The sequence below is a fragment of the Anolis sagrei genome, chromosome 1 (assembly GCF_037176765.1).
Source record: "Anolis sagrei isolate rAnoSag1 chromosome 1, rAnoSag1.mat, whole genome shotgun sequence".
Taxonomy (NCBI): domain Eukaryota; kingdom Metazoa; phylum Chordata; class Lepidosauria; order Squamata; family Dactyloidae; genus Anolis; species Anolis sagrei.
The window spans coordinates 182437488-182452780 of NC_090021.1; the positions used below are offsets into that span (position 1 = coordinate 182437488).

The following is a 15293-nucleotide window of genomic DNA, read 5'->3' on the forward strand; positions in this document are numbered from 1 at the left end:
AACATGACATTATGAATATACGTATGCAACACCCCACTGGCCACTACCCACTCCAGTGACCTCAGGCAAAACTCAACAGCTGAATCCGACGGATCAAAAAAAAAGTTAGTGGTGTCTTGGTTCCTAAGACCATCAGAAATTAGTTTTCTGATGGTCTTAGGCAACCCCTGTGAAAGAGCCATTTGACCCTCTAAGGGGTCGCGACCACAGGTTGAGAACCGCTGCTTTAAACCTTTTGACTTTTCTGTGTCCTATTAATTATGAATGTATGCAAATTGCTTTCGAAGCCACTTTGTTCATGATCAGAATTTGAGTTGCTGATACAAAATCAAAAATTTTATTTAAGAAATATGTTTTGAAAAATGGTACCAGTGCATCTTTTACAGTGATTTTTTTTCCTATCCTGAAGTCATTCTTGGTAGCAATGGGTGAAAAATAAGCCAAGCTCAGACAAAGACATTCAGCACTTCAAAGCTTTTCTTTATTTATACTCGGGCTTTTTAGCATTGCACATCTTGTGCAGTAACCTTTCCTTGAAGGCAAGTTCTTGCATCAGACTGAGAATACACTAGATCGAAAAACATCCTTACATCAACAAACTCAAACAGTCACATTCGACAATATCCTTAAGCTAACTTCCATCTAAACACTTGAAAACGATACTCCATAAATCAATGCTTTCGGCTAATTTTCCTGGTTTATACAAGGCTTTCAATTGTAATCTGCACTCAGGAAATTTAGTTCTTGATTGTAAAGTGTTTCTGTGCACACATTACATATCAGGCACAAAAACTTATATAAAACTGGTTGAAATACAAAAATATGGTTATCACAAGAGTACCAAACGGAACAGAATTAAAATTATTTATCATTAATATCAAATGTATGTACATCATCCATCCAATGATTTTTTTTAAAACCGAAGTGGTAGCGGTAGCATATTTTTAGAAAAAAAAATCCTTTCAAAATTAACATAGGATTATGCTAACTTCAGTCTTGAAAGCAAAGAGTATGCAGGCTGTCCTAAACATCTTTATTACCCACAGGAGTTATTATAAATAATTCTTGCACATTGTATGAATGGTTTATTGCACATTGTACAGCACATATACCAATGTCTGTGGAAAACAAAAGATTCTCTCCCTTCATTTGATAAGTAGTTTTAAAAGATCTTGCCCTCTGTTGCCCAACACAAACAACTTCATGCTATGGGGTTTAACTGTTTATTTTTATGGATAAGTGGCATGCCTTGGGCTTTTTGACTGTGGTGACTGCTCAGTATATGCATTGCTTCCTTAATGGGCCCATTCTGCTTCCTAATCTTGTAGAGTCATTAAAAAGTGTCAATTAAAATCTGATGCAGCACATTAGTGTTTTTTTTCACTGCAGATAACAATAATAATATTAATAATAATAAAAAATACCATATGCAGCAGTTGCATATGCAGTCAAACATTCCTTCTGCTTTGCAGAATTAGGGTTTCCTGCCCTATATTAAATTTATGCTCAATTTACACAATACTTGGTGCTGTTTGCAATTAACAAAGGTAACGACTTCAGTCCCAGAATTTTGCCAGATTCTTCAGTTTCTGTTTTTGTTTAACTCTTTGGACTGAGCTTTGCCAGAGAAACTGGATGAGGAGGGGGAGAAGTGTAATGAGTATGATTAAGCAATGTATTTCTGGCAATGTATGTAGCCTGAGGTGGAGTCTAATCATACAAATATGACAAATGGCATAAAAGCATATAGATTTGCAATACGCAGCATTGCAGAACAAATAATAAACAAGGGAAGGCATGACAAAAATTGCACATTCGTAATATATATATATATATATATAGGTGTTGTCTGCTGAAAGCATATCAACTCAAAGTTGTCTTATGAAAACCAAAAACCAAGTGTTGGCAAGTTACTTACATCTTTTCAAAAGGGATTTTCAAAGCTGTTTCCCATTGGTCAAACACACCCTACCAAATCCTCTCCATTCCAGATAAAACTGCACCAAAATGAAGAACTGTGTCCGTTTAAGATGAGAGAGAATGTGTGTATCTAATTAAGGAACAGCGACTTCAAGAAGCCTGTTGGTTTTCCGCTTGCAAGTGGGAATATTACCATTTTTCTGGTTGCCCCGGACAAACTTCACGCACACTTTGTCTTGCCTGAATTGCACGAGAAACCTAGGAAATACAAAACAGTTTATTTGAATCCACTTACTGTTTAAAAGCGAAAACATCTTACTTTCCTTTCATCTTTATGTTCACAGTGCTTTCTCAGTGATGTACATTTTATTTCTGATCCGGACCTCTTCAAATTTTATTACTTCTACTTGGAGAAGGTTTCCATTCTCTCCTTAGTTGTTTGTACTGTCCATTTAAGAACTCCTGCATATTTCTCCCCACCCAATTACTTCCCATAGGGAACATGTCAGAAACAAAGAAACGGGAAACATTTTAGTAGACACAAGGTCTCATTCCAGTATGTTGTGTCTTTAGTGACATTTTCAACAGATTCAAATAGACTTTGGAAATATTTTTTTCTTTAAACCAGAAACCATACTGGGGAAAAAGAAACCATACTGGGGAAAAAGAACCTGCCATTTTCAGTCCTACTGCCAAGTATTTCTTTCCAGCTATTCCCTTCAAGTCCTCAGCCTCGTGAGTTGTACTGGAACTAATTTCCCTCCCAACAAAACGGTACTCACCAATACTTAATGCCTCTGATAGCAGCCACTACCACCAACTCCACACAAGGGATGCTAAGGTTGTTGTAGGATTTTGGGTTGTATGATCAGGTTCTAGAAGCATTATCTCCTGATGTTTTGCCTGCATCTGTGGCAAGCATACTCACAACTTCTGAGGAACATTTAGAACATGGCCATACCACCCGAAAGACCTACAACAACCCAGTGATTCCTGCCATGAAAGCCTTCAACAATACATGGGATGCTAACTTATACTGTCTATATTTCCTGCTGTCAACTTACTACCCTCCATATATCTTGAACTACAACTTCCTGATCATGGACCATATTGGTTAAGGTTGACAACTATTAATCAACTATTAAAACATCTGGAGGAAATCAGGTTGGAGAAAGTTGCTTTCTGCTCCATTCTTAAGCCTTTTATTTGAACTAGCTCTACTATTGATTAACTCCAATTCTTAGCTCCTTTTGTGAATATTACAGAGCATATTAACCACCCTGAATATATCAAGACTGCAGAATTAATGGTCCCTCCTAGATGTTGTTGGGAGTCCAATCAGACAGATTTCATAGAATCGTAGAATCATAGAGTTGGACGAGACCTCGTGGACCATCCAGTCCAACCCTCTCTCAAGGGTTCCTGCCAAGAAGCAGGAAAATAGCATTCAAAGCACCCCTGACAGATTCATCCAACCTCTGTTTAAAAGCCTCTAAAGAAGGATCCTCCAACACCCTCTGGGGCAGAGAGTTCCACTGATGAACAGCATTCACAATTAAGTTCTTCCTAATGTTCAGGTGGAATCTCCTCTCTTGTAGTTTGAAGCCATTGTTCCACGTCCTAGTCACCAGGGCAGAAGAAAACAAGCCTGCTCCCTCCTCCCTATGACTTCCCCTCACATATTTATACATGGCCCTCATCATGTCTCCTCTCAGCCTTCTCTTCTGCAGGCTAAACATGCCCAGCTCTTTAAGCTGCTCCTCATAGGGCTTGTTCTCCATAGCCTTGATCATTTTAGTCACCCTCCTCTGGATACATTCCAGCTTGTCAACATCTCCCTTAAATTGTGGTGCTCAGAATTAGAGACAGTGTGATTCCAGGTGTGGCCTGACCAAGACAGCATGACTTCCCTGGATCTAGACACTAGACTCCTATTTATATAAGCCAAAATCCTATTGGCTTTTTTAGCCACATGACATTGGTGGCTCATGTTTAACTTGTCCATAAGGATTCCAAGATCTTTTTCACACATACTGCTGTTGATTTGCTCTGCCAAAGAGGAAAATCCAATGATATCTAAGGGCAGGCCAAAGTATTACTGTGCACAGAGGTCTTGCTCAATTTGAAGACTGATAGATCCTCACTCCTGCTAGACAATATTACACATTGACAGTTCACAGCACTAACAACTAAAGCAGGTCTGGACCATCATCATTGTCTAGACTTGTTTGCAGGGTAATACAACATAAAATTACTCAAGTTGCTTCATTTCATATACAATTTTCTAAACGAATGAGGGATGTCTTATCTCCACTTTGTCTCCAATACATTTGAACTCCTAAGAATTTAAGCAGACTCACATAAACATGTCACATGTGATGGCATATATATGAGGTGTTGGTGATTTCCTACATGGAACAATTTCTATATGAAAAAGTTGGATTTCTGCAGACTCAAAGAGCACAAAGCAATACTATGCCCAATATGCTAGATATGTATCAAACACAATCAAATTTGGTTTTAATGAAGCGTGTTATACTACCTTGCACCTCTGGATGAAAAGACAATCAACAGCTATCATTCTAGTAAACTGAATAAGCTGTTTTATGATATGAAAAACCAGCTTCGACCTCCAAACATTAACATTTCAGATTGTGCCAAAAATAAGTCAACTAAAAAAATCATAAGTCTCAATTTCTTCCAGACTGTCCTTCAAGCAAATAATTCTATAGCAATAAATTAGTGAGAAAGTAATGGAATGCAAAAGCCTCCATTTTACAAGAACACACACTAAGTGAGTCAAGTTTTATCACCTTCTACTCAAGAAACTTGCTCATGCAGTGGAATCAATTACGTCCCACACATTATTAGAGCCCGTAAAGTTGTCACGATGAAGCTAGGTCTATAAGATTGAATTTCCAAAAACTGTATGCATTTGAAAATATAGACATGCATCTAGCAGACAGTAGAGGCATGTAAAATTCAAATCCCAGAATGATGTTACTAGTGGGTCAAGTGACAGGACCATCAGATAGACAAGCTCTGGAGATAGTTAAGAGGTTGCGCTGCATAAGGAAATAATGAGTAGCAAGTAGTTCCTCGGTGAAAAATAGTCCTGGATTTAAGAGAAGTTTGAATACTGTTGCTTGGTTCACAATCCTACTCAGGCTAAGTGGGAAATGAAGTGCAGTGGGGCCTTCTAAGGCCCCTTCTACACTGACATATAAAATCTGGATTATCTACTTTGTACTGTATTATATGACAGTGTAGACTCATATAATCCAGTTCAAAACAAAGCAGATAATGTGGGTTATCTGCTTTGATAATTTGGATTGTATGGCAGTGTAGAAGGGGCCCATATGTTGACACCCACACTTTGCCTTTTTACACAATTTTATGAACAGGCTTTGCTGTGTTCCTATGCTTTCATTGGCTCTTTGTGGTAATGTTTTACTCAGTAGCTGTTGTGTTTTACACTTCTTATTCTTTGTTTACATATTAAGTGTTACTGGTATGTGTTTTAATCCTTTTGTTTCAGGTTCCTTTCAGGATTGTCAATGGGAAGTACTTAAAATAGAGATAATCTGAAACATACTCATCAGAAATTTCGATGTCAAGCTTCTGCTTGGTTTGGCTAAGCGTAGTGCGGTAAAGTTTTGTGGCCATTTCAATAAGATGATCACTGCTGAACAGGAAATCTCCTTTTCCAGCGGCTCCGGATCCCTGGTTCAGAAAAATACAGTCTCAGTTGAGAAAAATAAATCCAACGAAGCTGAACACTTACGCACACTTAGATATGAATTCAGATATTAAGAGTCCCTCTCTTGAATTCTGCAGCAGTTCCAGGTAAAAGATCGGAAACATTGGCTTTTAATGACAAAAACTATGTGTATCACCAAAGATTTTATACCCACCTCTTTGAGATGCACAGCAAAGAAACCATCATTCTGAGAGCTCATAGACACTTTGATGACATCTCCCAGAGGCACCTCTGACTTGATCTGCCCTGACTTCTGATCAGCAACGAGGAGGTTGTTTTTTGTGAGCAAGAAAATCCTAGCACTGCACTGAGGAAGAAAGAGAGGAATTATTTCTGGAATCCTTGAGCAGAGGACTTCCAGACGAATAAACACTTCTTCAGGCTCACATAAACATTTGAGGCCTTACTAACTAAAAAAAGAGACAATACTATTCCGAGAATACAAACTAGAAGATGGACCTTCCCAGGAAAAAAAAGGTGATCTCTTACGTGAAATGTTTGGGATCAGAAGTGTTTTAGATTTTTTTGTGATTTTGGAATATTTGCATATGTGAGATATTGTCTAAATACGAAATCATTTGATGTTTCGTGTACACCTTATATAGATGGCCAGAAAGCAATTTTATGCATATAATATTTGTTAAAAAAAATGAATACATCAGAATTGGTATACTTTGAACCATCCGGAGTCAAAAAGTGTCACTATCTCAACCATTCATTTGGAGTATTTTGGATTTTGGATAAGGGATACTCAACCTGCATTATGATGAGGTAGGGCTGAAGCCCTTCTGCACTGCCATATAAAATCTAGATTATCTGCTTTGAACTGAATTATTTATTTATTTACTCCATTTATATACCGCTTTTCTCAGCCCTTGGGTGACTCAAGGCGGTTTACAGTAGCAAAAATTCAATGCTTAAACATCATAAAACAATTAAAACAATTCAAAAGCAAGGCATCAATATACAATCATACAAAGTCAATACAACATAACTCATAGCATCACTTAGCTAAAGTCAAGAACCAATCTCATCATCCAGTTGTTCCCTGTTCCGATATTTTTTACACTGCCTTTTTGAACGCCTGCTCAAACAACCAGGTCTTGACATTCCTACAAAATGCTAGCAAAGAAGGGGCCGATCTAATGTCTTTGGGAGGGGCATTCCATAGCCAAAGGGCCACCACTGAGAAGGCCCTGTCTCTCGTCCCCGCCAAACGTATTTGTAATGCAGGTGGAATTATATGGCAGTGTAGACCCTAGTTCAAAGCAGATAATCTTGATTAACTACTTTGATAATCTAGATTATATGGCAGTGTAGAAGGGGCCTGAATGACTGGCATACATGGTTTGCAACATTCTGTCATTTACAGGAAAAGCTACTGCAAACACAACATAATTGATTACACATCATACAAGAGGCATAAAATTATTAAATACATAAAGCCTAGACAATCAGTCATACACTGAGAAGTCCAGCAAAACATTTTCTCACATACATACACACAGAAAAGAATCCAAAACAATTTTTAAAATATACTACAGTTGTAGTGAATTGAATTACACAACAAGGTCTCACCCCTTTCTGCATAAACATTTTACCTTTCCATTTGCTCTGTTGATTTTGTTGACTATTTCAGCAATAATAATTTTTTCCTCCACAGCATCTTTCAGTTTCTTATATTTGGGGTTCTTGCTGATTTCAAGGTAAGCTCCTTGGAAAGGCTGTCCAACACTTTAGGAGACAAAGGAAGAAAAACAAACAAAGGATGAGTGAGTCTCATAAAGGACAAAAGGAAAGATTTCTGGGAGACACTTTCACACGGATTTTGCATTTGAGAGCCACTTGCTCACTTTGTCATCTTGTTGGGAATGTAAGATTTAGCAATGTTGGAGAAGTTCTACTGAGTCAGGGCTTTTTAAACAACTCTGGGGTTGACTGAGGTCTAGCAAAAAGGTGAGGCAATGTTTACAATTCCTTGAATTCTTCTTCTAAGCATGAGAAGAATTTCACAATCCCTGGAGCCCTTAGTTTTTGCCTAATTAATATAATGGAGCAATATTAAACAATTGCCATTCAAGGAGTATAAATAAAGGCAGAAAACCAGAAATGTTCATGGGGATGAACAGCCGCTGGGCAGCCCCTTCCCCAACTCCATTTGGCTTCATAGCATTTTTCCTCTATTCCCATAAACACAAACACTAGCTTCCTTCTGTTAGCTCAGGCATGGGCAAACTTCGGCCCACCAGGTGTTTTGGACTTCAACTCCCACAATTCCTAACAGCCTACTAGTGAGAGCCAGATAAATGACCTTGGAGAGCTGTATCCGGCCCCCGGGCCTTAGTTTGGGAATCCCTGACTTAAGGTGTAGGAAAGGGCTGAAACATTAGCCCTATGGCAGGGGTCCTCAAAATAAGACCTGGGGGCTGGATACTTCCCTCCAAGGTCATTTACCTGGCCCTCATTCAGGGTCAACCTAAGTCTGAAACAACTTGAAAGCACACAACAACAACAACAACAACAATCCTATCTCATCAGCCAAAGCAGGTCCACACTTACCATTGAAATACTAATAAGTTTATATTTGTTAAAATTGTTCTTCATTTTAATTATTGCATTGTTTTTAAGTGTTCTTTGCACTACAAATAAGATTAGTACAGTGTGCATAGGAATTCATTCATGTTTTTTACAAATTATATTCCAGCCCTAAAACAGTTTGAGGGACTGTGACCTGGCCCTCTGTTTAAAAAGTCTGAGGACCTTTGCCCTACGGTATCCTCCCAGGTGAGACACAAAGCTAGGATGAGCCCTAATACTGAACATGAAGGCAAACAGGCGGCAAACAATAACTTTTGGCCAAAGGAATTAGTAAACACAGGACAGCTTTCAGTCCAACCTATTCACATCATTAGTGGAAATGCTAAGATTTTATTTCAAGCATCAGTCTTTGAAAGCAGATCAGAGCTTCAAAGAAAAAGACAAAGTGTGCATGAGCAATGTCTAATGCATTTGTCATAATCCTTATCAAAGGTCTATGTGACCCACAGAGAATGTCAGCAGGGACTGCCTGCTGTTTACGAGGATGTTCTCAGGGTCGGACATTGTAGCCATGACATCAGATGGGATGGCCCTGGGCAGATAATGCTGCAGTTATTGAATTTCTAGCATAGCACAAATAGCAGAGTTCAGCAACACAACACAGGCCATGGGCCAGATGTCAGCTGCTGTCAAATATACCAGACCAGCCAAATTTGTAAGTCTGATTTAATACCACTTATTTAATACACTTGTCAATAGGACTTAATCGTTTTAAAAGGTCATTAGCCCTCTCTTCCAAAGAGTGCTGGTGCTGTGGTTCAATGCTACGGACTTCCATGATTCCATAGCAATGAGCCATAGCAGTTAAAGTGGTGTAAAACTGTATTAATTTTAGAGTGTACGTGCACCCTATAAGGGCAGAAAGAATCTCTGCTTACTAGCCAAACCAGGCTGGATCTACACTGTCCTATATCCCAAGAAATGATCCCAGATTATCTGCTGTGAAATGGATTATATGAGTGTACACTGCCAGGCCCTCTTGTGGTGCAGCGGGTTAAACCGCTGATTTGCTGAACTTGATGACAGAAAGTTTGGCAGTTCAAATCCAGGGAGTAGGGTGAGCTCCCGCTGTTAGCCCCAGCTTCTGCAGACCTAGCTGTTTGAAAACATGCAAGTGTGAGTAGATCAATAAGTACCGCCTCTGCAGGAAGGTAACGGCGCTACATGCAGTCATGATGGCCACATGACCTTGGAGGTGTCTACGGACAACATCGGCTCTTCAGCTTAGAAATTAAGATGAGCACCACCTCCTAGTCGGACAAGACTAGACTTAACGTCAGGGGAAGCCTTTACCTTTACACTGCCAGATAATCTGGGATAAGAAGATAATCTGGGATCAGATCCTGGGATATAAGGCAGCCTAGATCCAGCCTCAGTTTCTAGCCCTTTGCCTTATGAATCCCTGATCCTTTAACTATGCACTCCAGAGGTCCCAAGCTGAATATCACACTGAACTCCCCAAAAGCAGGCACACCATTAGCCATTCATCTTAACTGGAAAGGTGCTGTCTTATTTACAATCATATGTTAACATTTCAAAACTTTCTATCCTTTTAAATCACAGTACATAAGTTCACCTTCCAAAATGGGTGAAAAAAAGAATGCAAAAAATGTTAATGGTTTTACAACCCCTTGAGCAATACAAGCTGACTACTGCTCTGTCTGGAACAAGCAGTGCCGGGTTGGACTCCTCTAAACATTTGGGAGCAAGCTTCCACCTGTCTGAGAAATTGATAAGATAATGTAGTGTTCCTGTAACCAAAGATTAAGACTTCAGTACTGAAATGCAAGACCGGAGAGGGGGATGAGCAGGGTGGAGAAAGGTATCTACTCAGTCAGCAACTTGCTTTTTTTTATTGCAAAGTTTATGAGAGGAAATAGTTTATAAATAACCATGCTGCACAAATGGTCTTAATATACTCTTTTGTCTTGCCTCATTGTACATATCTCTCTCTAAACATATGGTGCTTTGATTTTCATAGAACAGTCCCCTATTAGCTTGGAGAGGCCCGGAAAGTTCCAAAGGAGACTGACTGCATTTTGTACTTTGTTCTCTACTGCGACTAAAGAAAACAGATTGCACCATCTTTCTTATCGCAGATGGTTGAAATGGATGGGTAAATGGGGAACAAGGCAGGCTGAATATTTTTATAGAAACAGTTATGTAACAGGGATGGAGAAACTGCAGGTCTCCAGATGTTGCTGAATTACAACTCCCATTGTGCTTGATCTGTAGCCATACTGGATACAAAGATGTGGTCATTTTACATCCTTTCTACACTCCCCTATATCCCAGGATGTGATCCCACATTATCTGGCAGTGTGTAGACTTATATAATCCAGTTCAAAGAAGACAACCTGGAACCAGATCCTGGGATATAAGGACAGTGTAGAAGAGGCGTTAGTCTGGAATATCAGCATACAAAGGTATTTTAGAGACTGAAAGGAAAAAAGTTGGTAGCAAAAGTTTACATGAATCTTAGAAAGTAGATTTAATGGTAGTCTACTTAATTTTCTCAGGTTGGATCTACACTGCCCTATATCCCAAGATCTGATCTGAACTGGATTATATGAGTTCACACTGCCAGATAATCTTGGAAAAGCAGATAATCTGGAATCACATCCAGGGATATTAATTTCTGAAATGCGACAAGGTCCCTCTGCACACGGGCTAGTTTTAGTACAGTCGGAAATCCCAAGGGCATCTGGGGTACTGCAGATTTCCCACCCCTGTACTATAGTCACTCAGGGATTTCAGGACACAAGGATATTTAGGACCCTTCTACATTGCCATATAATCCAGATTATCAAAGCAGATAATCTGGATTTTATATTGTGTAGAAAGAGCCTTACATGATAAAAGAGAGAGGCTTCTGAGCAATAAACCAAACCCAAATCTTTCCCTTCATGGCTCCTACAGTGTTTTCAAAAATCATCACAAAGGTTCCTTACCTGGCTGGATATAAAGCTTTCTTGTCCTTGAAAAGTTCACTAGCTTCCAGTTTTTCTTCATAAACAAGCTTCTTCTGGTCTGTAAACTGGTCTCTGTACTTTTTGCACTACAAAAAATAAAACAGATGAAAACATAAAACATTTCTTTGAAATTGCCTTCGGAGAATGTGTCATTTTCACTTTCCTTTAGCTTAGTGCATTACTGCTGGATTCAGGCACATGTAGAATTACAAACACGGGAATACGTTAGTCATTATTAGCACAAGTACCTCATATTGCTCCTGCCCCCTCAATTTTCCTCTGAATATATGTTTATTAGGCCTGTTTGATCAAGAAAAAATTTGTTTCTAAAATCGATTTGTAATTGGGGTGTTTTTTTGTTTCGATATTTAAAATAATTACAAAATTTTCCAAAAAAAAAGTTCGGTATTTACGAAATTTTGTAAATATTAACGAATTTTTAGAATATTTTTTGTATTTTTTAAGAATAATATTAAAATAATATTAAAAAAATATTTTAAAATGGAAATGCCCTCTGGAAATGCTCCCAAGCCTGCTGCCGCTGAGGGCGAGGAGGAGGCTACTGGCGAAGGGGGCCTCAGCGGCGGCAGCTTCCCCCTCGCCCCTTTGCTCCTCCGTCCTCCTTCTTCTCCAAGCTGGGCGCCAGGCTTGGGAGCCCAGCCCGGGGAGGAAGGAAACTTTTAGCCACGGAGCAGCAGAAGGGCGAGGAGGAAGCTGCCGCCGCTGAGGCCCTCTTCGCCAGCAGCCTCCTCCTCGCCCTTCTGCTGCTCCGTGGCTAAAAATTCCCTTCCTTCCCGGGGCTGGGCTCCCAAGCCTGGCGCCCAGCCTGGGGAAGAAGGAGCACGGAGCACCAAAGGGGCGAGGGGGAAGCTGCTGCCGCTGAGGGGGAAGCTCCTGCCAAAGAGGGCCTCAGCCTAAGGGCGAGCGCGCGCGGGCCGGCCAATCGGGAGCCGCGCACGCGCCCAACAGGCAGGCGCGGGGCTTGGCTCACTGGGTGCGCGCTCGCACCGCCCCTTCGCCCCTGCCCGCCCCATTTACGAAACGAGCGAAAGCTCGTTAAAACTGTGGGGGTTGCCGTTTCGATATTTAAAAACCCTTCAGGGTTTGGAAATATGTTTTGTTATCGTTTCGTATATGCAAAAATTAATGAATGTTTAACGAATTAACGAATTAACGAACGAAACCGCACAGGCCTAATGTTTATAACAAAACAGACTAGGAATCATGGTGTCAAAATTATGACCCTACCTGACATCCACCTGCTCCTTTAATGATTGCACTGGATAGCACTTACTGGATAGAAAGATACGTTGGCAAATATATAATTGCCTTATTAGCTATTTTAACACTAACAATAGCCATTAGAGATGCTTTGTTAATTTAACTCTTTATTATTGTTTTTATTGTATTTTTTATTTGGTAAGCTGCTTTGAAACCTGCGCTAGAAACCTCATTTATAAATTTAGGAAACCAAAACTTAATAATATATAAACACACAATAAGATTAACTCTTGTATCATGGCATTACCCTCCACAAATGGAATATCCTCTTCAGTTCCTTATGAGTTGAATCCAAGAAAAGATAAGGCCTTGCTGGCCAGTTTTTATCTACTGGTGATAAAGAAGGCATCTTGTTCTTCATTTCCAAAAAATACTTTTGCATCTACGTGTCAAAGAGAGAGAGACAGAGAGAGAAAGGGGCTTTGATTATCAGTTTTTTAATATCAAAGCTTAATATAACCGTACTTCCTATTCACAACACCCAGTTTCCTTTTAATCTAAAAGCTTTGATATTTTTGGTACAACTGTTCAAAAATTCATGATATATTTTATTGAGTCAATATAATCATTTTCATGGGATTCTAAACTTGTGCACACAGCCATTCACTCCCATTTTGCTTCTCTCTTTGTGAGAAACAAGCTGGGGAAAAGAAATCACAAAACTGTGATGCCCAAATCTGGATTATAGTTAAATTTACCTAAATAAGGCAATTTTATAAGCAAAAAAAACAAATCCTGATTTCAAAGTTAGTTTACAATAATGACTATATGGATACTCTTAACAGTATTCTTTCAGATGGCACAGAAACCCATCTGTATTGTGGCCACCTGACACGTAAAATTGGGAAGTACATGGGTATGTCCCACACAAGTGTAGAAATATTCCAATCATACTCAAAATGTACTGTATTCCCACCACCTTTAAAAAATCTCAGTTTTAAGATGGGGCAGCCCATGGTTCACAAAGGCCACTAACAAGTTCATATAATCTTCTCACTTGCCTAAAAATTCTCTCAAAAATTGCTTTCCTTGACTATCCTGTCAGAAGTTGCCTTCTCTGACATAAGATAATTGATTTCTTAACAATGAATCATAGAGTTGGAAGAGACCTCATGGACCATCCAGTCCAATCTCCTGCCAAGAAGCAAGAAAATTGTATTCTAAGCACCCCGCAAGATGGCCATCCAGCCTCTGCTTAAATGCCTGCAAAGAAGAAGCCTTCATTTGCATTTGCTACGTTTGAAGATTATGTATGGTTAGTTACATGTGAGTCAAAGTGTGGGGCAACTATATTATTATTATTGTTGTGGTTGTTGTTGTGTTTATACGCTACTTTTTTCACAAGGAGACTCAAAGCAGCTTACATTAAAAACATTTCAATACAAGTTAAAATCAGCAAATATGCAAACATTAAAACAGAATTAAATATCAGGTATAGGCAGGTTCATATAGGGAGATGCGGTATAAAGATTCAGAAGTCTTGATGGAAGCTACCAAATAGAACTTGAAATATATACTATAGAGGAGTAAGTAGGGAAGTAAAAATAGAGATAAATTCAAGATCATTATACTTCCAAATTCACACAATTTTGTTGTTTGTCTATAAATAATTCAGCTTTTGTATACTGGAATATCAGATCTTCGTGGATTCCTTTTGCAATTCTTCTCTAAACACAGAAAGAGGATATAAAGTGAATGTGATTGCTACAACAATATTACTGAGCATGCAGATACGTACTAATTTCTGCAGTATGAATTCATAAATTTTCTTTCCCGCGTTGGCTCGGAAGAATTTCCTGTACTCTCGGCGCACCTGATAAATTAAAACCTCAGAGTAAACATTCAACCTTTGACTTTTCCCCCAACTAGTATAAGTACTGAATTGCAAGCAAACAAATTTTAGGGGTGGTCTCGAAATGCACAATCCAGGTTCTCTCTAGACACAAAACTAAGGCATACACGGGTCAAATAGAAATGCTCTCTGATTGTGCAAGAAATCAACATTCTCATGCTTATCTCTTCCAGCTATTAAATCTAAACCATACTATATCAGGTTGCAAAAAGGAACTGGTCTGAGTAAATGTTTATTTGCAATTATTTTTGTGCACACCTGTTTTGTACCAAGGAAGGTCAATACAGTGAGCATGAGCTTGTAGTCAAAGGCAGTACACATCAGACGGGTGTTACTACTATGAAGATTCATCCTCCAAATGGTTGTATGGGATTTATAGCTCAGTGGGGAGACTCTTTTGCACAATCTGTACTACTAATGTACTTTAGTTTGAGTTAATCTGTGAAATCAACAGCACTACTGAATGACTGTAATAAAGTGTGATTTCATCTTCAACAGATTGACCTCATCCCTTTCCATACACAAGCTGCTTACCTGTATCACACCTTCTTTTGCAAATCTTGCCATGCCCATAAGCTTATGTTTTCTAGAAAGCAATTATTGTTAGACTTCAAAAGAAAGCCCAACTCATCACTTTAAATTCTCCTGTATCATTTATTTTGAACTTATCAGACTGCTATCGCAGAGGTTGACTGGACCTCTTGAATGTCTTAGTTATGATTTATAAATCTAATTATTTTACCCCAGTTTAACATTTAAAATGAGGTTTTATTGGTTATATTACTCCAAAATCTAGTGTTACACTGGAATACATTGTTCTCACATAGTTTTGTTCACACCAAGAAGACAACTCACTCAGGGCTCGCAGAAAGCCCTGGAGGAGTGAGAAAAGGAGAAACAAATTGAAATG

General features: G+C 39.1%; 1 protein-coding gene across 5 annotated transcripts in view; it reads right to left on the reverse strand.

The window, feature by feature from the left end:
- Nucleotides 1-459: 459 nt before the first annotated feature.
- The window catches only part of MYO1B (myosin IB), a 130437-nt gene continuing 115603 nt past the window's right edge, over nucleotides 460-15293 (reverse strand). For 4 of the 5 annotated variants that reach the window (XM_060780696.2, XM_060780687.2, XM_067470779.1 and 1 more), the window contains 7 exons: nucleotides 14270-14344; nucleotides 12779-12913; nucleotides 11230-11336; nucleotides 7282-7414; nucleotides 5835-5987; nucleotides 5516-5643; nucleotides 460-2178 (listed from right to left, as the gene is read on the reverse strand). In XM_060780696.2, the coding sequence (XP_060636679.2) occupies nucleotides 2055-2178; nucleotides 5516-5643; nucleotides 5835-5987; nucleotides 7282-7414; nucleotides 11230-11336; nucleotides 12779-12913; nucleotides 14270-14344 (855 nt within the window). In that variant the 3' untranslated portion in view covers nucleotides 460-2054. Of the gene's footprint in view, nucleotides 2179-5515; nucleotides 5644-5834; nucleotides 5988-7281; nucleotides 7415-11229; nucleotides 11337-12778; nucleotides 12914-14269; nucleotides 14345-15293 lie in introns of those variants that run through there. The other variant, XM_060780702.2, reaches the window with a different exon arrangement.